Consider the following 23,841-nt stretch of genomic DNA (forward strand, 5'->3'; position numbering starts at 1 on the left):
TGTGTGACTTTGGGCAAGTTACACAATCTCTTGAAAATGTCATTTTCATTATATGTCAATGGCAAGCTGCTAGTAAGCATTTCGCAGAGTGGTGAGAAGTGAAAATTGAATGCCTGGGGTGGCTCTCGGCACACTGCCTGCCTCCTGGTAAACCCTCGGCAATATTTGCTATTATTATCTATTGTTGCCTATTAGTAATATCTTAACTTGGTCATTGGGTCCTCTTTCTCTTATTAAACATAATTTAATTCAAATCTCTTCCAACATTGTGTCAACCATAATTATAATTTGCATGGATTCTGTATCTTTGAATTTCTTCGATGTTTTCTGTCACAGAGGTGAATAAGACAGGTATAGTCAGTATCTCCTATAGCTGACAGTCCACTGAGGAAGAGACACACTGAATTATTCATGTGATAAGTCTTCTGTGCTTGCTGAAGACACTCCACTCCAATACAAATTCACTTGTCTTTTTTTTCCCCACTCAGTCTGTATTGTTTACCTTGTTCCTGAGGATATATGAGGATACCAAAAGTGATCCTGTAACATGCCATACTGATTTCCAGAGAAGAGTAACTAGGATAAGAGACCTCAGATCCATCTCACAAAAGCAACAGATGGAGGGGAGAGAGGGGAGAAGAAGAGAGGAGAGAGAGAGAGAGAGAGAGAGAGAGAGAGAGAGAGAGAGAGAGAGAGAGAAAGAGAGAAATATGCTGAAGAGGGTGACAATTTGGTGGGTGAGCTTGATGAAGATGGAGAGAAGGCAGCCATAGTTGACATAAACTTCCAATGAGGCCAATGTTATGCTGGCAGGAGATGGCTTTTCAAGCACTTCTTGCTGACACCTCCTGGACCATGATTTGGAGGAAATGGTGACTCCCTTGCAGGCTTTCCCCAGAAATTCATCTAAAACATCAATCTTTATTATAGATGAAGAAATGGGTCTTTGATTTAAATGGCCATTGCGAGTCAGGTGTGAAGGGGTGGAGACCTATTTAGGGAAAGAGAGAGAAGAGAAAGAAAATCCAAAGAGGGTTTCACTTTTTGGGAAAAAGCTGTCAATGCGCTACTGTAGGTCTTTGGTAAAAGATGAACTTCAGGAGAGCAGAGGGCATCCTTATGCCTCTGTTCCTTTCTCTGGAATAACTAGAATTATTTGACAATAACTAGAATGACATGTGAATCAGCTAAATTGTAATTGTGAAATCCCTGGTAGAGTTTCTTTTGCATTTCCCACCCAAGCATGCTTCTGAGTCATTAATCTTCATCTCGAAGACAAAGTTTTGGGAACGAAGCCTTGGGAAAAGCTTAGTCCATAAGCAGCAAATTTAGGAAATGTGTCACTTCCTGGAAATAGCCTATAATTACCACCTACAATAGAGACTGCTCATTGTTTTAGTGAGCAATCCAAATGTGGTATTTCCACACATTTTGCATAAATGCATCAACACAGTTTAAAGCTGGTTATTATTTTACTCTTAGGTTCTGGGGCATAGCAATAGAGAAAATAACACAAAATCCCTTGCTTCCTGGCACTGACAACCTAGTGGAATGACAGACAAACAAAAGAGTAAATGTATAGTTTGCCAGCTGTTGATAAGTTCAATGGGAAAAAATCAAAGTGGGGGAGAGCCGTGTTGGGGTGGTGAGTCATTTCTATTTTGTATTATGTGTTGAGGGAAGGCCTTACTGGCAAAGTGTCTTTAGAACAGAGACCTGAAGGAAGTCAGGGACCAAGCCCAGATATTTGGGAGAAAGTCCTTCCAGGCAGAGAGAGAGAAAAAAAAAAAAAAAGCCAAGGTCCGGAGGCAGGGGTATGCCTGGTGTGTTCCAGAATCAACAAGGTGGAGTTGTCCCTTAAGCAGAGCGGGCAGGAGGGAGAATAGCAAGAGATGAGATCAGAGAGGTAGCAAGGGGTGAGATCAAGGTGAGGACTTGGACTAGACGCTGAGTGAGGTGGAGGCCAGTGGCGGATTGGAGCAGAGGGGTGACGTGACCTGACTTGCATTATTATAAATGGCTCCTCTGCTGGCTGTGGACATGCGCTTGTGATAACTATGACCTATCCATGTGGTGATCCAGTGGACAGCAAAGGAGAAGGGTGCCAGGAATATGGGAATGGAAACTTCGGCACTAGCTTCTGTAATACCCGTACATTATGGAAATAGAGGGGTCATCCAGGGATTGACTGTGGATAGAAAACACTGAACCCTGGAGACACAACAGTTTGGAGACCCAACAACATCTGTAAGAGGAGGGTCCAGCAAGATATTCTCAGAAGGAGTAGCCAGTGAGGAAACCCAGAGGGTGTTTCATAGGAGCCCAGCCACTGAGAATATATTATCACTCAGTTAAAAAACAACAAAAAAATTTCTTGAGATAAGTATCATTGAATTGATTGATTTGGTAATTTATACAACTAAAAAGATGCAATTGTACATCCATCCCTATAGGAAAGTATAATAATAATATTTCATCCTATTCTATGATGAAAGAATTATGACTAGACTACAGGAGCATGAGTGTACCAGCAGCTGATGAAGTAGCCTTCTCCTTGGCTAGTGGGATGAGCCTTGGACTTTACAGCACACGGAGCAAGAACCACAAAACGTCCACAGCAGCAAGGCCCTGGTGGGGAGCTTTGGGGGAATTTTGACTGCATCTGCCTCCTCTAGACACTTCTCATAGGGATTGCTCATGTGTGGATTTTTTTTTGGAATATCTTGTTCTGGTGCCTTCTATTTTTCAGAATCCCTTCAAAAATGCATTCCTTCTCACTTTGAATTTTTGCTCAGAAATTTAAGATTTATTACAGAATATTGTCTGAGTTAAAGAAGCCCCCCTCATAACCTGGTAGGGGTCATTTCTACACTTACAACAGAAACATACATGACAAACACGGTGTTTGCATTGGATGTCGAAGGATTCATTGCCGAATTGTAACCATCACACTCTTTTGTTTTCATTTCCTGTCCTCTGTCAGTCTTGAGGGAGATCTCTCTTCATCACTTCCTTGTATATGCTCACTCCTTAGCAGAATCAATTTAATATCCTAAGAGAAGAGATTTAAAGGGAAGTTATAAACATTTACCAATGACAGGATTAATGATCACCTAATACGTGGCAGTGATTAAAGAGTAAGGAGGTTTTTATTGTTTTCCTTTGATAAAATTGTTCTCTATTTAGTTTGAATCCTCTCCTGCTTTCCCTCATTTCATAGTGGAATTGTCCCATTAGCTTAAATCACGTTTATAAAAGCAATTACACGGAGTTTGGCACATAATGGGTAAGCCAAAAGATTATTTCCCTATTAATGAATAAAAAGCAGTACTCACTTTCTATTAAAGGAAAATCCTAATGCTACATTAATCATGTCTCCAGACTTGTAGACTTTTAGAACAGCAGATTACTGAGAAGGTGGGGATTGCCTCATTTCTTCACTTTTTTTTTTAATACCAAGGATAGAAGGATCTGTTTTTTACCCACTTAAAATGCCCAGCTTGCTTACATTTTAAATCACAGATACTTTTCCAATCTATTTGTAAATTATTATTATACTTGTGATTTAAAAAAAATCTTTATTGTTGAAACTATTACATAGTTTCCCTTTTCTCCCCCCCCCACCCCTTCTAGCCTGCCCCCACTCCCTACCCCATGTTTTCACTACCCTATTGTTAAAAATAAACTTAAAATACTATCACAATGTACCAGGGATACAAACACTTGTGGAAAATATAGAATTATGTTTATGCGGTTTCTAGTTTGCTCCCCCCCTCCCCTACACACACAGATTTAGGGAAGTTTCTTTTCTTCAGAGCTGAGTTCCAAAGGTTTCAGTTTGACTGTGGCCACTTCACTCACAAAGACATGAGCTAGTTCAGCCGAGTGACACACACGCAGGCTGCTTCTACATGTCACTGCCAGGAATCGTAGTGAATCATTGTCTTGAGGAACGCTTCTTTGAAAACACAGATCTTCTACAGTCAAAGGCCGATCTTCAGTGCACCGAGTGAAGAACTGAGAAAAGAAGTCCACCAGCCAAGGACTCTGAATAACTTTAAATAGTGCATGCACCGACTGTCAATTCGGGGGCTGAGGGATGAGCTGATCTGTGGCTATCTGACCCTCCGTAGCATGGGGAGAATTGAAAACTCCAGATACTTAAACCAACCTGGGCTACGTTTATAGCTGAAATCGCAGGTCATCAAGTTCAGGAGCAGTTAATTGAGAAAAGCTTGAGAGTCTGGAAATGTTTGACCTGAGAGCTTTGAAAGCATGAGGCACTGAAGCAGCCATCATGTTTTGTTATAAAGGTAAAGGAGAGGTGGAGCCTATTTTAAAATTAGATGCCTTGAAGACAAAACAGCACGAGAGTCCCTTCTAGTCACACTTACAGTTATAGGAATTTGGTCCTCATGTGATTGGGTCTTCACAGAAATTCTCTTCCGATTTTAACACAAGCAGATTTATCATTATCTCCTGTTGAATGGGAGCCTTAACTTTAAGGCTCTATGTTCCATTTAGAGCAGTGATTCTCAACCTGTGGGTCACGACACCTTTGGCGGTTGAATGACCCTTTCACAGGGGTCGCCTAAGACCATCCTGCATATCAAATATTTACATTACAATTCATAACAGTAGCAACATTACAGTTATGAAGTAGCAATGAAAAATAATTTTATGGTTGGGTCACAACATGAGGAACTGTATTTAAAGGACCAGAAGGTTGAGAACCACTGATTTAGAGGTAAGTTAACAGAAAATTACATATAATCAGCATGTGTTCATGATAAGAAATGACATCTGTTAGGTTTGTAGAAAATCGTGTGTTCTCTTGCATTTTAAATATATTTGTCAGAGGAAATTAATGGACTCTACTTGCTAATAACCAAGTCACAATGCTCTCATTGGTCTTGTCACATTTCACCAAAGCATTTTCTTAATAATTTAGGAACCTTTCTTGAAGATAACCTTTTCGTAGCAGAGCTATGAAAGTAGAAGTGAAATAAGTGACTCTACTTGAACAACCATAAAATCCAACATAAAAATCTGGATTTTCCATGTAGATATTTTCCACAGGGTTGTTCCGGGGTTTGAACCTTTGTCTCCAGGGCCCTGCACCAGGGACCGCTTTCCTTCTTTCCAGAGCGGACACTGAATTCCAGAGGTGACATGCCAGCTTATTAGTCCTCCCACACATAGCGTTTACACAGCTCAGAAATATTTCCTGTGCAATTGCCATCATACCCACTGATAATAATAGCTAGTGGCTAACATTTATTGAGCGATCTATAGCTGCCAACCACCTTTATATCTCTATATTAAGTAATTTAATCCATACAAGAACCCTGTGAGGTATGTGTGATAATTAACCCTGTTTTACAGATGGGAAACCAAGGCATCATGAGGTCATTTGCCCAAGATCACACATTTGTTGGTATGAACCCGACACACGGATTGGGTTCATCAGTGTGGTCCCGAGCCTGCTCTCCTAACCACAAAGCCAGGCCACCCCCAGCAGGAGCAAAATAAAACACACGAAAATAATTATGCATCCTTGGTTTCTAAATATGCACTTTTAAACGCTGCTGCTCTCAAACACGAACCTTGTAAACAGAGTTGTTGCCCAACAGAGCTGTTAGGCAACAACCTTCGCTTCCCACTGGTGATAAGAGCAAACACTGTAAAAACCACACTCTAGCTTGTGCTCTATTATCTTGAGAGATCTTCAAATAACACCACTGTGGGTAAAGTTCATTTTAAAATGCGATCTATTTACCTGTACGTGGATATCTGGAGCAAAAATGATGGCAAGGCCTGTGCCTGCGTCTTCAGAGTCTTCTTTCTTTTCCTTTCCTCCCTCCCTCCTTCCCTCCTTTCTTCCTTTATTTCTCCCTCCCTCCTTTCTCTTTCTTTTCTTTTCTTTTCTTTTCTTTTCTTTTCTTTTCTTTTCTTTTCTTTTCTTTTCTTTTCTTTTCTTCTCTCTCTCTCTCTCTCTCTCTCTCTCTCTCTCTCTCTCTCTCTCCTCTCTCTTTCTTTCTTTCTCCCTTCCTCCCTCCCTCCCTCCCTTCCTTCCTTCCTTCCTTCCTTCCTTCCTTCCTTCCTTCCTTCCTTCCTTCCTTCCTCTTTCTCTCCCTCTCTTTCTTTCTTTTTCTTCTTTCTTTCTTTCTTTCTTTCTTTCTTTCTTTCTTTCTTTCTTTCTTTCTTTCTTTCTTTCTTTCTTTCTTTCTTTCTTTCTTTCTCCCTTTTCTATTATTCTTTCCTTCTTCCTTCCCTCCCTCCTGTTTCTCTCTTTTCTTCCTTCCTCTCTCCCTCTCCCTTCCTCCCTCCCTCTCACTGCCCCTCTCTCCTTCGTTCCCTCCCCTCCCTTCTTATTCTCTCTCTCTTTCTCTTTCCTTTTTTGCTTAGTGAAAGTGAGAATAGAGCATGTTACTGGAAAGGAGACTTCTTTCATTTTAGAATATCAGAATTAAGCCTTTTCAGGTGGCAGGCTCAACTCCCCTTGATTCGTAGTCATGAGTGGTCCTGATGGTGGTGGCCCACTGACTCTCCTTAGATGCCTCAGTGGCATGACAGGGGCGAGATGTGAAGGTCAAGGGGAGGAGAGGCGAGGAAGCTGACTCAGCAGAAGCACTCTGGCAGCGAGGGAATGAGACTGAACAGACTGACAACTGGCTGACAGACACACTCTCTTTCTGCTATTGGAGCGTCAGGCCATCCTGGTGCCAGAAGCCAGGTCACTGGGGTAAGACACCCTCAGCCAGGGGAGACTGGGGAAGGTGCGGAGGTAGTTTGGGGGTCAATACATCGAGGTGCTCCTGGAATACAGTGGGTAAGGCCCCAACTGTTAGATTGCTGCCACACGGGAGACAGCCCTGCGCAAAGAGGAACCATGTCATCCAAGATGCCAGCAGGACTTCAGTGGAGGTGACTGCTAACTGATGAAATGAGGAAAAAACCGCGTTAAAAACAGCCTCCTGGCGGCCAGCTCCCAGGAGTTCGGGCACCTCCCAGCGGCTGGCTCTCCAAGGCAGCACTGCGGGGCCTTGTTCTTTTCTCTGCAAAGTGCCGACCAGCATCTTCAGCATCTTCTCTGCGAGTTACCCACCGCGGTGGCCAGTCATTCGGTGAGAGTAGGGGTGATCGCAAGTGGTCCTGACGTCGCGGGGAGTTTTCCTCCCATCCGGGACACCTGTGGTATCATTTTATGCGCCTACTTATTCTCGGCAATAGAAGATGAATGCTATTGTCCACAAGGCCAAGGTGTTTTGAAAAACCTTTTTGCTGGTTCAAAATAGGACTGCTCCCTGAAATGTGGACGGAACACGTGGGATGAAATGCAGTCTGAAGTCACGGGCTTCTGGAACCCACTGTACCCAGAAGGATGGCTAACAAGAGGGAAAAAGGGGGACAGATCCCCACAGCTGATGACTCCCCACCCTGTGTGTGACACTCACTCACCTGTCTCTCCCTGCTCCTTTATCTGGTCCTGGTGTGCTCCGTCCCCACTAATTCTAGGGGTGTCCTGACTTATGCCCTCCTAACCTGAAGTGGGGAAGGAAGCTGCCCTGTACTAACGAAGGAATAAAATAGAAGACGCTGAAAGGGACATGCGACATACTAGTTTCAGTGCAAACAGCAGATGCTTGTGGAATGTGTGAATAACTTGGAATAACGGCCAACTGTGTTTCCAAATATCTCAGACCTATTTACTAGTAAAGAAAGAGACACAAATAATTCTTAAAAGAGTCCTGTAAGATGTAGAGGCATAATGGCATGCTGTGGTTAAGACAAAGAAACACGCAGGGACGAGAAATTAATACCCTTTCACACCCCGGCTCAGAAGCCTATATCCTCTCCCCATCGTGTTTCAAATCAAATCTGAACTTCTCCGGGTGACCTCTGGGGTCTTTGCTGCCTGGCCCGGTCTAACTGCTCCGATCTTACTGCTCTGATCTTACTGCTCCGATCTTACTGCTCCGAGGGCAGCACTAAGCCCTTCACCAATGCCCGTCAGCCTGTCAGGCTGCTGTTCCTGCTCTCCACACCTTTGCCCATGCCTCGCCTCTCACCTGGGAGGCTGCCCCCACTCCACCCCACAGCAAAAGCCAGGCGGACACCCCCTCCTCTCCCTCCACTTTCCCAAACCCTGGCCATCTTTGAGGACTCGCTGTCTAGCACACGCATACGGAAAGGCCTATGTTTTGAATTCCTCTAATTGTACGCTTGGGTGCTTCACCTGACGTATTCTCATGTGGTTCCTGCACGAAAAAGTTCTTTGAAAACAGAAGTGTATTGCTCGGGAGCAGCCGCTGAGCTGGGTGCTCATGGTCCTTCTATGACGGGCGTCAGCGGTGAGTGCTGGGTGTTGACTAGTAATCACAACAGCCGTCATTTCTGTAGCGCTTGCCACGCGTCAGATACCATGGCAAGCGCTTCCGATGCATAATCTCATTGACTCCTCGCCACGACCCTTTAAACAGGAAGGGCTGCTATCCCCACTGAACAGACGAGAGAACCAGGACCGAGAGAGAGTTAAAGTCAGATTCTAGGGAGTGGTAGATCCCAGACTCAGTCCCATGACTTTCTGATTCCAGAGCCTGTGTTCTTAAATGTTATGATCATGCTTTACTGCTAGCTCATTAGAGATCCACTTCAATTATTACGAATATAGGTAGTAGCCTTTGTATGAGAAAGGGCCACCAATTTAGATACAAAGATATTTAAGTTTGGATCGTCCCATTCCTGGGCATAGGTAGTTATCACCGAGAAGTCAAGAGAAATGCATCTATATCACCTGTATTTTACCAAAGCTAAAGTGCGTGTATCTTAAGCTCAGCAAACGTGTTTTAGTCCAATAAACAACTAGCAGGAGCCAAATAGGAGAACTTCATGCATGTGAGAGGGTCGCAGCAGCCTGCCACACCCTGGCAGGGGTCAGCCTCTGTCCTCCTACCCTTGCTGCTGGCGAGCTGGGACTGGCCACGGTGGGGGTACATTCAGCATGCGGGTTGAAACTTGCTTGGTTACTGAGTGAGCTCTGAGGTGCAGCTCTTCCTTTCATCCTTCCTTTCTTCTGCTGGGTTGGTCCAGTCTTTATGGGTTTCGTCCTCAGTTTCCCCATCCTGAATAATGTTTCCCGGATGGAACTGGCACCCGATCTTTCTCAGGCACTGTGACCATGTGTATTACATAGACAATGTGTACCATGGATATGTCAGCACTTGGCTGGGGATCGTGGTTTCACTTCTCTTCGGCAAGGGGGGATTTATTCTCCACACTTCAATCACAGGCTCGGTCATTAGGTGGCGGGAATTATCCAGAACACAAATGCTGGCATCCATCTGGCTTTAACTATCATCTACCCCCAGCCTTCTGTTGTAGATCCAAGGTAATCCTGTGGTCCTGCTGAGGCAGATCCACACTACGAAGAGAACTACCCCTATTGTTTCTAGTTCCATCCATAGCACTGAGAGCACTACCCCTAGTGTTTCTAGTTCCATCCATAGCATCGAGAGTACTACCCCTAGTATTTCTAGTATTATCTATAGTACTGAGAGCATTATCCCTTGTAGTTCTAGTACTATCTATAGTGTGAGAACACTATCCCTAATATTTTTAGTGTTAGACATAGTACTGAGAGTACTACCCCTAGTATCTCTAGTACTACCTGTAGCACTGAGAGTTCTATCCCTAGTATTTCTAGTACTATCTATAGCACCGAGAATACTACCTCTAGTATTTCTAGTACCATCCATTATACTGAGAGTACTACCCCTAGTATATCTAGTACTATCCATAGCACTGAGTACTACCCCTAGTATTTCTAGTGCTATTCCTAGCATTTCCAGTATTATCCATAGCACCGAGAGTACTAACCCTAGTATTTCTAGTACTACCCATAGCTCTGAGAGTACTATCCCTGGTATTTCTAGTACTACCCATAGCACTGAGATTACTAACCCTGGTATCTCTAGTACTATTCATAACACTGAGAATACTACCCCTAGTATTTCTAGTACTACCCATAGCACTGAGAGTACTACCCCTAGTGTTTCTAGCCTATCCATTACACTGAGAGTATTATCCCTAGCATTTCTCATATTATTTATAGCATTGAGAGTACTACCCCTAGTATCTCCAGTACTATCTATAGTATTAAGAGACCCCTAGTACAGATAGCTATCTGCACTGTGCCTGGCCTGCTGCCCTGGGGGATTGTAGGCTGGCTTATCTGGCCGGATGCCATTCCCAGCTCAGCTTCCCCAGACCCTGTCTGGCTGAGTCCAGCTTCTCCCCGCTTCCTGCTCGTCCACATCTGAATGTCCCACTACGCTCCAACCTGAGCTCAGCCGAATGAGGATGCCTTTGGGTGATACTCACAGGAATCCTGTAGCCGGGATAACTGGAAATCAGGTCTTGGATAAAAGGATGCTTCAACAGAACAGAGATTTCTATCGGCTCCAGATTCTTGGCACCCAGGTCCTCAAATACTTTTATGAAGTTCTTAAGAAAGATAAAATTAGTTAATCTTACAATTCTGCAAATGTTAAAAAGTGTTTTTTACTTAATAAATTCCATAAAAACATGCTTGGACTTGGGGCCACTTTTCTTAGGCACAGGTTGCTTCCTTTACCAACCTCTAAGTAGGCGTTCTCCGCCCTCAGGTGGTGGGCAAATCTGTTGGCGTTCTGGGCTTTGTTTTGTGCTCGGAACACTTGGAGCAGTGTTTCCAGAGAAATCTTTTCCGTGTTGATATTTTCAGGAATTTCTGGTTCCCTCTCCTCCCTTTCCTCTATGAATCTCCTGTACGCGCTTAGGAAGGCCTCCTCTGGTTCCGAATAGTTCTGCAGTGGACTCTCGTCAGTAAAGAAGTAGGTCTGCACAAATAAATGAAGAGAACATGAAGTCAGACTGAATTCTTCCCAGGAACAGAGGCATTTAAAAAGCACCAACTCTGTCACCGATTTTTTTATGCCATGGAATGATAGTGCCTACCACAAGCTAGCTCCACAAAGTCAAGAAGAGAATATGTTGGCCAAACTGAAAATCACGTCCAAATCCTAGCCCAATTCTGTTGGTAATTAAATCTAACCGGGGGGGGGGGGGAGAAGGGGGAGAGAGGGAGAGAGAGAGAGAGAGAGAGAGAGAGAGAGAGAGAGGAAGAATTTTCTATCAGGTGAAGATTTTGGAATTAAGCACATCTATTCATCCATCCATCCATCCATCCATCCTCTTCTCCATTTTGAGCAGCTGAAGTGCTACATGGCATAACTGTGAAGCTGGCCTTGCCTCCACCTAGGAAGCCTGGGGATCATCACAGTGGCTGCCCATCAACAGTTGCCCAGGGTGGTGAAATGCACGGAGAGGTGTGAAACCGCCTGCTGAGCGAGTGAAGAGTGAATGAATTCCTATTCAGATGCAGCAAAGGTGCTGGGTAGACACATAAAGACAGAGCCCGTGGGTGAGCCAGTGACTAGTCAGGTGAGAGCGGCGGGTGATACCAGAATTAAAGCGAGAAGGAACCTGGTCTCTCCGCACTATCTCCATGGAGAGGAACCAGCCTTTCCAAGGCCTGACACGAGCAGCATGGATAAATGATTTTTCAATTTTAGCTAAAGGGTAACAGTTTAATCCTTAACTGATTAGTGTCAGAGGATGCTTTTAAAATTTTTGTGATTTTTGTTCCCTAGGGGGGTTGGGACAGAATGGAACCAGTGGTTCAGAGGGAGGGAGGAGGGGAGCGAGGCTGAGATTGGGACCAGAACGACTAGCTCGGCCTTCTGGCAGGACTGCAGGGCGTGTAGAGGGGACCTTCTCCAACACACATCTTGGAAAGACCACGGGCTTTAATGGAGGTGCGTGACCAAAGCCAGGAGGCGGGAGAGGAGAAGAGCCGGTGCGTCTGAATGAGCAATTATTAGAGGCATCAAAATTCTGTGTGAGTCACTTTGTCATCAGATTGTGGCCCTGGCAAATGCTATGTCACACTCTGAACGCTCAGAGGCAGCCCTGGAGCCTCCCAGCAGATGCGTCTCCGGAATGGTGCCAGACCACACGTTCCTATATCCAATCAGTTCATTCCCGCATCTCAGGGCGGAGCAGGTCACTAACAGGACCAATGTGGGCAAAGCATCAAAGAGCCAAATGGAATAAAAACGTGTGTGTTCCCAACCCCAGGGCCTCCAAGGCTCTGCCAAGATGCTTTAACACGACTCGCAAACTCTGGGAGATTCAAGCGCATCGGTTACTCATTTCCAACACCAAAACCCCACGCCGCATGGGTCAGAATGAACCATTTTCCAACGTGTCAACTTCCTTCAGGTTTCACTGGGATGAGGGCGTACTCATTCGTGCTCCGCTCTTGAACGTCTTTTAAATCACCCAAGAGGAAGGGGGTTTCATTGGGAGGTCTGTGCCACGCCAACCAGAACAGCCTGTGTCTCAGATGCAGAGTCAGAAAAGCTGAAACATCCGGGAGGTTTCTAGTTGTTTGTGTGGAAAGCGAAAGCAGCTCTGATTCAGTGCCTTGGGAGTGGTTGTGAATCTGCTGGAGGTGTGATTTCTGAGTAGGCTCATTTTGGCTTCCTGAGATGAGGTTGCCCAGGAAACTAAGAACACAGTTGGAAAGGGCACAGGAACAGAGCTGCATCATCGGATGCAGGATGGCAGGACAGGGGTGAGCAAGAATGAGAGAGGTGGGTGGATCCTGTATGTCAAACCTCCTAGGGTTTACTCCAGCCAGGAACAGGCTGGTCCATGTGGTGTGGGACACGTGCATTCCATGCCTGGCTCCTCTCCGGGTCGCTCTGCTGTTCCCTGGTTGTGGGTCAGTTCAGGTGCAGCGTCCTTGGGTTTTCAAAGAGCTCCTGAGAGAAGCCCTCCAGGGGAGCTGCTTCCTGGGTGGGGCAGTAGCTGACTCTGAATGGGTGATTCAGGGGTAGAGGGGATTCCACCCTGATAGCTGGCTTGGCTGCAACCCACCATGGCAGCTGTCTGTTGCTGTAGCAATAGCTCTAGCAAGGGCGTCCTTTTTCCTGGTCTCTGGCTCCTTGTAGCCTCATGGCTCCTGTTTTTACCTCTGCCTGGAATAGCTGCTGTCTTCTGCTTTATCTTGGAGACTGGGGTCTATTCTTTCCCCTCTCTCTCCCTCCCTTCTTTCCTGCCATGTCTGCAAACAGTTGAACACTTGCGATGTGGCAGCTACTTTGGGGTAACATGTTGTCCCCAAATCAAGGTAGAAATAATTTAGCAAAAGGATTCCATGGATAAGCAACCGCCTTCCTGAATAAGGAGCTCTCCTTCTTGTCTCTTTTGCGCCCCCTGCAGTCTGACCTCAACACCACAGCCCGGAGGGGCCACACATTGTCCGTCAGATGGCCACACTCCAATGACTTCTGGTACCATCTCTTGGTGGGGCCTGCCAAGCCCTCTGAGCTCTCCCCCCACTTTCCTTTCCAACCACTCCTCCAGCTCACTGCTCTCCACTACAATGGTTGACTCTCTGTTGCTGGGCATACCCTAGGCGTGGCCCACTTTAGCTGCTTCCGCATTTACAGCTGTCTTCACTTGAAATGCTCTTCTCTCAGAGATCAGCCAGGCTCCCCACCTTCCCTGGGCCTCTGTTTATATTCTCTCCACAGAGAGACCACCGAGGAAGAACAGAAAAACAACAACATTCCGTCATGAGATTCACAGATCTATCCTCCAAAAATCAGGGCAAGCCTAAAAAGTCACGTCAATGGATACCTCATAAGGACATTAATTAGTACCCTGGCCTGGGGCTTTTTCACCGGAAAAAGCCCCGCAATGCCAATGCCTTAGAAATCTAAGGGGAACGCGGGGTCTTGTTAGATATTAAGCTTCTCTGTCCCAGGATGCAGGAGACACAAAGCACCTGGGTTTTCAGGTGGCTGGGCTTCGGCCTGAAACACTACCAGCGTCACAGACACGAGGGGTGTGTCTAAAGTCTGGATGGGTGTTACATAGGGTTTTCATAAAGCCTTCAAATAGATTGGGCTGGCCCCAGCTCTTTCTCATTTATCAGGATTAGCACCTCATGCAAAAGAAAGGCTGTCCTTTACGGAGAAAACTTGGATTCCGCCAAGAAACTTTGAGCAAATTTTGACAACTACAAAAGCATTTTTTGGGGGGGGAGGGGGGGCAACAGTGGAGTCCGATTGAATAAGGGAGATTGAAGACCTAGTACATGCAACTTGGTTGTGTTCGTTACCCAGGAAAATGCGGAAAGGAAAAGAACACAGTCCTCGTTAGAAGCGTAGGACTTGCTGGCATCGCCCTCCAGACCCCAGGGCTGCCCCATTTCTGAACTCAATTACCTTTTCTGTGGTAAGCGAAACCAATTCGATTGGCTGGAAGATGTGCGTCCCAACGGCCACGCTCAGGGCCCTGTAGACCCCTTCTTCGGCGTTTGAGTGGCAAGCAAAGTAAAGCAGCATCTGTGTGTAGTCGAGCAGGGGTGGCTCCTTCTCAGGGTCGGCGAAGAGCCTAAAGAAAAACTGCCACACAAAGGATTTCAGCCAAACGTAAGATGCACGCACTCCGGTTGTCCCTGCACTCTGTGGACAGGCCACGCGGACACCCTTGCCCAGCAGTCATGGAAAACGGTCACTTTCTGGGGACAGAATCAGTAAAATTAACATATAGTGCAGTGATGGCGAACCTTTTGAGCTCGGCGTGTCAGCATTTTGAAAAACCCTAACTTAACTTTGGTGCCGGGTCACATATAGAAATTTTTTGATATTTGCAACCATAGTAAAACAAAGACTTACATTTTTGATATGTATTTTATATATTTAAATGCCATTTAACAAAGAAAAATCAACCAAAAAAATGAGTTTGCGTGTCACCTCTGACACGCGTGTCATAGGTTTGCCATCACTGAATAGTGAATGGTATTCAATGAAGAATATGCTAAATAAAACTTAAAAACCCCATAAAAAGTAGGGCTTGGACTTCTAATGGCAAAGAAAACTGTATGCTAATCAATGGTATGGACATAGTTAGGGAAAAAAATGTGCTAATCAAATGGGGGGGGACCACATGTTAAGCAGGAAAAGGGAACCCAAGAACAAGGACCCTCAGTCTGTGCTCAGCACCACCATGAGTCCTGAACATAAAGCTTCCGGTACACCCCTCTCTGTGTGGAGTGGGGAGAGGAGGAACGAACAATGCCCAAAGCCACTGGGACTCTCGCCATTAAAATCTTGAAACGGGCCCACCTTGCTCTGGACTTCATACTGAATCTGCTAACAGTGACGTGACTTCTTCCCACAGGGGCTCACCTCCAGGGAGAGAGTGCGCTACCCACTGAGCATCCGTTGTTTGCTAAGCCTCCCTCTCATGCTGGGGACCAAGGGGGCAGCCAGCTCTATGCACAGCGTCTCGTGCATTTGGCAGCACGAGGAGCTGGTACGTGGGAACCTAACATCCTCTGGGGCCCTGAAAAGCTGAGGCCATACCTCAGGCCATACCTAAGACCTATTGGACCTGTCTGGGGAGGTGACTGGCTCTTCTCAAACACGTGCATACGGCGACCCGGAGAACCTGTTCGAAATACAGACTCTAATGCAGCCGATGGTCTGGAGCAGCCTGAGGTCCCGCACGGGTAGCAAGCTCCTAGGGGCTCCAGTGCTGGGGCCTGGCCTGCGCTGTGAGGAGCGAGGCCCTCGATCCGAGATACCATGCTGTTCTCTATCACCAACAATCCCTACAACTGTGGGCACGTCTCCTGAGACATATTAGTACATGAAGACGGAAAAGGAAATTTCTGATATTCGGCAAATCTAATAAACATGTAAATAAAAATAACGTTTATAGGAAAATGCATAAAATTGGTTACGCTAACAAAGCAGAGAAGAATCAGAGTTTGATGGGATCTGTAAGTTCATTCATTCAGCCACCCTTTATCAACCGTTTGCTGAGTGTCGCTGTCAGCCAGGCCCGAAGCCAGGCTGAGATGCTGAGAAACACCCTCTGATGCTAAGGCACCTCGGTTTCTCAGGGGTCATGATCCCGCTCGCAGGTTCATCCAGGACCACGCATGTCCCTCTCCTCATCCCTTGCCTTTGAGCTACTTCAGGGGTTCCCAGAAGGACGAGGAGTACAGGGGGCTGACCATTTCCTGCTTTGCTGCTACTAGGCCCCGGGGGCGACCCACACCGTCTGCCTTCTGGCTCTAGCGGCCTGGTGAGCAACTAAAAGGCTCTGCCCTCAACTGGTATTTCTTTTTCTTTTTAAAAATTCAATTTTTAAAATTGAATTTATTGGGGTCACATTGGTTCACAAAACCATACAGGTTTCAAGTATACAACTCAACAATGCAGCATCTGCACATGCATAGCGACCGTCTCTTTCTGCCCCACACATCCTCCCTTCCCCCTGCCCCCCCCCCCCTTTCCCTCTGGCCATGACCACACTGTTGTCTGTGTCTGTATGGGTTATGCATCTGTGGTTTTTGTTTTTGTTTTTTGCTTAATTCCTTCACCTTTTTTCATCCAGTCCCCTAACCACCCTCTCTTCTGACAGCTGTCCGTCTGCTGCATGCAGCCAGGCCTCTAGATCTATTTTGCTCATCCGTTTATTTTGTTCATTAGATTCCACATATAAGTGAGATCATGTGGTGTTTGTCTGACATTTCTAAAAACTTCTGTCTGGAAAGGAAGGTGCTATCCAGTCTGCTGGTTTCTTGCCAAGTAATGAAGGACCTGTTCATGTTTCTGCAGATTTGTTCACAAAATCGTTCAGAGACGGCCTCGCGAAGCTTTACAGAACTGATCTCAGTCCCCCAGGGCCCCGTTGTAAAAAACACCAACAACCCAAACAAAAAGCCGCCCCTGAAACTGCCACCTGTCTCGGGCTCCTGGTAATTCCCGGCCGTCTCTCCTCCCTGCTCTCCTGCTCGCATTTAGCAGAGGTGCTCATAATATGTCATTCAATGGAAGGAAATCGCTCCCTTTGAGGTTATAACTGGAATCATGTTCAGTTTTGCTTGGCAATTCTGGACTCGTGGTCGGCTGGAAATGGCATAATCGAGCTACACAGCTTGCTGTGGTGTCTAAATCTACCCTCCAACTCTTCTCCTAGCTTGAGTTTGGCATATTTCCGTATTTTAAACATTTACAATGAAGTCAGAGTCATTTTTAGATTTTAAGGTATTGCTTTCTATTGTGGCCTCAGGAATAGAAGGTAGTAGCATGACTCTATTATTATCATCAGTGTTACCACTATCATTATAGTACTATTATGAATAGTTACTCTTGATATTTTAGATAATAATGAAAATCCAATGGGCCATGGCCAATGCCATATATGCAAACTGTCGGTATGTTATGCCATGTTAGTCAAAATCAGAAATGAACAAAAACATATACAGGAAAAATGACCGTTTTCATCCTAAGCTTTTTGAATTGGAAGGGCACTTAGAGACAGATGTGGTGAGTAACTCATTAGCTTGTTTGACAGATGAGAGGGAAGCCAGAGAGGTGGTGGAACTTGTCCAAGATCACCTAGAGCAGTGGTTCTCAACCTTCCTAATGCCGCGACCCTTTAATACAGCTCCTCATGTTGTGGTGACCCCCAATTTCATTGTTACAAATTGAACATAACTAAAGCATAATGATTAATCACAAAAACAATATGTAATTATATATGTGTTTTCTGATGGTCTTAGGTGACCCCTGTGAAAGGGTCGTTCGACCCCCAAAGGGGTCGCGACCCACAGGTTGAGAACCGCTGACCTAGAGGGTCAACAATGAAATTCTACCTAAGAGTGGGCCTGTCTTCTCCCCAGGGCTCCTCTGTGCTGCCACTTAGAGAGTGTTCATCTTTCCCTAGGGGATGGAGCAGAGGAACTGGAGGGTGGCAGTGGTGTCTAAAACAAATTACACAAGTGGAAGAAAAGACAAAGGAATTGATAGTGTCAAAGTGCTCAATTTTAAAAAAATTCTCACTCAAGGATATGTTTTTATTGGAGAGAGAGAGAGAGGAGAGAGAGAGAGAGAAATATTGATGTCAGAGAGAAATATAGATCAGTTGCCTCCCTTACACACCTCTTCTGGGGATCAAACCCACAGCCTAGGTATATGCCCTGACAGGAAATCAAGCCTGCAACATTTCGGTTATGAGATGACGCTCCAACCAACTGAGCCACTCAGCCAGGGCAAATTGTTAGTTTTTTTTAAAGATCTTAGTAATTACCTGTATGAGATGCTCCAGCCTATGGAATGGCAGCGGTTCAAGAGGATTTTCTGGAATTTTTATATCTTCATCCTCTGTAAACCACAGACCAGCCTATACAAAAAATAAAAATTATTAATGTAGCATGCTGAGATATAATTATTCCGCTCAAAGCCACTGAGACTGCACCCACCTTGTGCAGGTGTCTGAAGTGGGCTGGAGAAACCTTGGAGATGCAGAAGCAAATACTAGAACTAACATTTGCATGTATTTTGATCATTTGTAATTTTTATTTTTAAAAATGTAATCCTATATAATAAAAGCCTAATATGCAATGTGTCCCCTTGACCAGGAATTCAACCAGGAGTTTGACTGTGGGTGGGGCCAGCGGCAGCAGTGGTAAGCGGCCAGGGGAAGGGACCTCCCGTCCCCGAGGCTGGCGGTGGCGGTGGTGACAGGCGGTCTCTAGGGACCCTACTTGTGCACAAATTTTGTGCACTGGCCCTCTAGTAATGCCTATAATACATCAGTTGTAGTAGTACACATGTATAATTTACAAATGAAAATCCACAAATTAGGGATGCTAGCTGTGTCTGAACTTGGAATATGCGATGAGGCTTGAAGGTTACTGCCCTAGATTTTGCTCACACAGCAATATTCTGGAGGGGACTGCTGCACCAGTGACAGTAGCTCGCATTCCACTCGTCCTGTCTGAGTTGCTATCTGTTCTCAGAGCCCATTGTTGGTTCTGGAAAGTCTTTGTTGAGTAACTGACTGACTGACTGACTCAAGAGCTCAAAGGTCTACTTTTTACTGACCTTGCTGTTTCTCAGCCCATATCTAACACCTATTATGAAATCCCTGGATTCCCATTTGGCGATGCCTTGCTCATCCCTCCCTTCCCACGGCTGCCATACTGGTGTGGAACCTCATTACTCCATCACATGCTCCCTTCCCCCCCCCCCCCCCGGGCCGTCACCTCGGAGCTGGTTATGTGTCCAGTCTCCCTCTGATTTGTTTTAGCTTGTACCTTGCAACCATATCAATCCTCTCACAACTTTAATCTTGTCAAATCAGTCTCTGCTCAGACCGCTTTCTACTTTCTTTTTGACACATCTTCACAAATCTTAATGTAACCTTGAAATGATAAAACTGATTCAAGTAACCTCTCCGCATGTCTGACAATATGTAAAGTATACAAAACTGGGCACCCAACAATATAAACTTCACACTACCTGGCATCCAATAGAAAGCTACTAGGCATGCAAGAGAAGCTAGGAAACATGACCTGCAGCCAGGAGAAACATCAACCAATAGACATGAACACAGAAATGACACAGATGATAGAATGAACAGGCAAGGTTATATTCACTTAGCAGTTCTAAACATATTTCATTTGTTCAAGGATGTGGAGGAAAACGTGCATATAATGAAGCAAGAAATGAAAAAAATTAATAGACCAAACATGAGCTTCTAGGGATAAAAAGTACAATACCTGAAAGGAAACATCCACGGGATGGTGTTAACAGTAGAGTCAACGTGGCAGAGGAAAAGTCAGTGAACTTGAAGACACAGAAACAGAAATGAAGATGAAATAAAGAACAGAGAAAGAAGACTGGAAAAAATGAGCCAAGCATCAGTACCTGTGGGACAATAAACATATGACTGGATTTTGAGAAAGCAGAGGGTGCAGAAAATAATATTTGGGAAAATATCCTGAAATTTTTCCAAATTAAACAAAAAACTAAAAAACCCATAGATTCAAGAAGCTCAATGAACCCCAAGCAGAAAAATCACTACATGGAGGAATATAACAATCAAATTGCTGAATACATGTAACAAAGAGGAAATAGTAAAAGAAGCCAGCGGGGGAATGAAGAAACAGAGCTAGGATCCCTCCCCTTTCCCCCATCACTCAACCAGCTCTCAACTCCATATCCGACAGTTTCAGTGCACAGGAATCTTCCTTGATTTTTAAAACCAATGGTTCATTTAGATTAGTTTTCCAAACGTTTATAGCATTTCAGAAACTACAAAACTGTTTCAAATGTTCCACGCTTGCCCTGGCCAGTGTGGCTCAGCTGGTGGGAGCATTGTCCCTTGCACCAAAAGGTCGCCGATTCGATCCCCAGTCAGAGCACACGCCTAGGTTGCAGGCTGGGTCCCAGGTCGGGGCACATATGGGAGGCCACTGATCGGTGGTCTCTCTCTCGTTTCTCTCCCTTCCTCTCTCCAAAACAATAATATAAAAAGAACAACATATCCTTGGGTGAGGATTAAAAAAAAAGTTTCACACACAAGAGGGCCACATTAGAAAGAACAAAATAACCTAATTGGAAAACAACTGATGGTGTTAAAATAGTCGGTCATTCATGAAAACTTTCACACTATGAAATGCTGACCTGAACCTGCATAGCAAGCAGGGCTGAAATGGATAAATCAAGGTTCAGGCCACCACCCTCTGACTCCCTGGGGAGTGAGGTGATTTCTCCTTAAAACATGGAAATGCCCTTGGAACTCTCTTGCTAGCTAGAATATGGCCAAAGGATTTTTTCTTTCAGTGCTTTTCCTTAGAAAATAATTACTGCACCGCTGGAACCCTGGGACGCCTGACACAAGAAGCCTGCAATACCACCACGCTCCCCGAGAGCAGGGGTGAGAGCCGAACACCAGAGAACTGCACACGAGAATGGCCACACATGCACGCGAGACAGAGGCAAGCGTGTGACGGCGGCTGCAGGGCTGCGGGGAGCACAGGGGAACGGGCTTTCATGCTCGCATGCAAGGCTGAGCAAGGCGCAGGCCCTGACCTCACACGCCTCGCGCCTCCTCCATCGTGAGAGCCGGGAAATCAGCACACTCTCTCATGTGGCTGCTGTGGTGAACTCGCAATTAGTCAGAAGAAAAGAAAACGACAGACAAAATAAACAGCGGAGGAGAGAGCCTTCCTCGCCCCGAAGACTTCATCTCAGCAGTGGGCTTAGACTATTGCCCCGTTGACATGACAACATGGCATTGCCATAAACCTTACAAAGTTTTGCCCTAGAAGCTGTTTAGACTTTTCCCATAGAAGAACTGTTTTTGCTGAGCTGGGGAGGCTGGAAACCTGTAAGAGTCATGATGGGGGATGGTCCAGGGCCTGTCCAGGTGGCCTGGTTGTCCCGGGGCCCCCGAGGAGTGGGAACTGTGGGGGCAAGAGGAGAGGGCAGAGCAGAAATCAGCGGCTCCCGGAACACGGGCGGGGTCCCAGCAAGTATTTCCGAGTCTCTCTCAGGCAGCAGCCAGCTCTCTCTAAGAAGCTCGCGCCTTTGGTAAAGCAGCTTTCTGGGTTTGGCTCAGGACTTCGGTAAAAGTCGCTAACACCCTTCGCTGGTCTCACGTTTGTGAAAAAGGATGTTTAAATTGATATCCTGTGTTAATGGGCGCGCGCTGTAAACAGTGAAGGCGGGTGATTGCATCTTGCCCGCTTTTAAAGGTCTTGAGCCAAAGAGAAAAATCACCTTCACAAGTTGTAAGCCCGGGCCAGCTTGTTCAGAATTCATAAATGGCTCTACTTGGGACGTAAGTCAGTGCCTGACCCCCTTTCAAAATGAGCACCTTCCCAGCGTGAACGTCTTTTGTGTCTGCCAGCAGCGTGACTGGTCAGCAACAGGGGGATTCAGTGAGTAGGCAGGCAGTGAGCAACGCAGGCCCTTCTCGGTTATGGGGTTTCACTCCTTCCTTACTCACACTTCTCAAAAATGAGGTTTTTTTTTCTTATGTTCACTCTCTAAAGGCCTCACCCTTCCCTCACTCCTCTGCGATCCAGATTCTGCCTCTGCCAGAATTGCTCTGGTAAAGGTCCCCAGTCGCATCTGACTTCTCAGGTGGAAAGTGGGCTGGGCTTAGTGCCACTGGGCGTCGATAGCCACCTGCATATACTGCTCGTAAGTGACGGTGCCGGACTGCTCCTCGTCCACGGCCTTGAACCTCCGCAGGGTCTCCAGCAGCTCCTCCTCCAGAGGGATGGGCCAGGGCAGCGAGGTCGCCAACAGGAATTTCCGCCAGTCCACCATCTCCGAGTCGACTGTTAATATAGATGTTAACTCCTGAAACTAGAAGAAAACAGGAGATGCCGTTGGAATGTTTGTGTGATTCTAGAGCAGGGGTCCTCAAACTTTTTAAACAGGGGGCCAGTTCACTGTCCCTCAGACCGTTGGAGGGCCGGACTATAGTTTAAAAAAAACTATGAACAAATTCCTATGCACACTGCACATATCTTATTTTGAAGTAAAAAAACAAAACGGGAACAAATACAGTATTTGTATTTGCATGTGGCCCGCGGGCCGTAGTTTGAGGACCCCTGGTCTAGGGTGATGCTCTATCTGCGCATGTGTCTTGATAAGAGATTCGGGTGAAGGAAGTAGGATTTCAGCCGCTCTGCACCAGGCAGTCAGTACCTAGAGAGCGTTTCATCTTCCGCTTCTTTGACATTTGGGTTTCTGCCTACTGTTACGTGATAAATTTATACACGTGTCCCCAGTTGATTTTGCACGTTTTCAATAGAGGCGGGAGAAAAGTGAGATAGGGGCTGTGCAAGGCATACAGCCTGTAGGGAAATACTCCTTAACCGCTATGTTTTCTGATACATTCTTGAGAAACAGGAAGATGAAAAGCAGGAACTGCCAGAATCATCTGCTTTGACTAGTCAGGACCGTCCCATCAGGTAGCAATGGACACAAGCTTAGGGGCTGAGCCTCATGGGCTCAATCATGTTTCACTGACTGTGAGCATCCCTATTCCTTCTTCCAATACCGAGCATGTGTCTTATGTTCATCCATGCCATCATTCAATTGTTATTGGTTGCCTACTAAATGTCAGATACGGTGCGAGTAACTGGTTATTCTTGAAACTATTGATTTATTGATCAAATAAAATTTCTCAGAGCTTTGAAACCCAAACAAAACAGATGCTTACTTCAGGTTGAGTGAGGTGCATCCAACTGCTGGGAAGGCTGTTGGTTCCGAGGTTCAGAGTCACCAAGTCAAGAAGAATGTCAGTAAATGGTTTAGTTCCTATGATGCCTATAACACAATGAAAAATATTTTTTTCAGTTATGTGATGGTGAATCACTTTACTAATATGATGTAAAACAATAACTTTTAGAAAAACAGAGAACATTTTGAAAGCATAAAAATAACAATCAATTTCCTGATGCTCTCCCATTATTTCTTTCCTGGGACTTCATATTTTAGTTTGGAGGGTTGTTGTTTTTTTTTAAACCTTTTACTCAGAATCGGTTGAATTTTTAAGAATACTTAAACTTTCCTATTATACAGTAGGATGCAAGAGTAAAATATTGCAGAAAATATGGGACAAGGTGTTTCAAAGGCATGCAGATAAATCACCACAATGATCAAGGTAACACATGTATCCTCACTTCACTCTTTAGATCAGAATATATTTGTTTTATAAATGTAGGGAGATTTGAATTATTAAATGATTGGATTGAAATTGTTAACTCAATCATAAAATTGGCTCACTATTTCAAAATAGAATTTTTAAAAGATCACTACTAACCTTTTAAATGCTTTGCTCTTATATACTAATCTACTTTACCCTGTCCAGCAAAGATGTTTGCTTAGTCAGTTTCTCATTTCAAAT

The 23,841-nt window shown here is 45.4% G+C and overlaps 1 protein-coding gene across 1 annotated transcript in view; it reads right to left on the minus strand.

Moving 5' to 3' along the window:
* Window positions 1-2,788: 2,788 nt before the first annotated feature.
* Window positions 2,789-23,841, minus strand: part of SPEF2 (sperm flagellar 2) — a 137,855-nt gene continuing 116,802 nt past the window's right edge. The window contains exons 34-40 of the mRNA XM_059695098.1: window positions 23,155-23,261; window positions 22,110-22,292; window positions 18,220-18,312; window positions 14,340-14,519; window positions 10,641-10,880; window positions 10,384-10,506; window positions 2,789-3,052 (exon numbers count right to left, since the gene is read on the minus strand). Of these exons, the coding sequence (XP_059551081.1) occupies window positions 2,963-3,052; window positions 10,384-10,506; window positions 10,641-10,880; window positions 14,340-14,519; window positions 18,220-18,312; window positions 22,110-22,292; window positions 23,155-23,261 (1,016 nt within the window). The 3' untranslated portion in view covers window positions 2,789-2,962. The remainder of the gene's footprint in view (window positions 3,053-10,383; window positions 10,507-10,640; window positions 10,881-14,339; window positions 14,520-18,219; window positions 18,313-22,109; window positions 22,293-23,154; window positions 23,262-23,841) is intronic.

Source organism: Myotis daubentonii, chromosome 4 (assembly GCF_963259705.1).
Source record: "Myotis daubentonii chromosome 4, mMyoDau2.1, whole genome shotgun sequence".
Lineage (NCBI taxonomy): Eukaryota > Metazoa > Chordata > Mammalia > Chiroptera > Vespertilionidae > Myotis > Myotis daubentonii.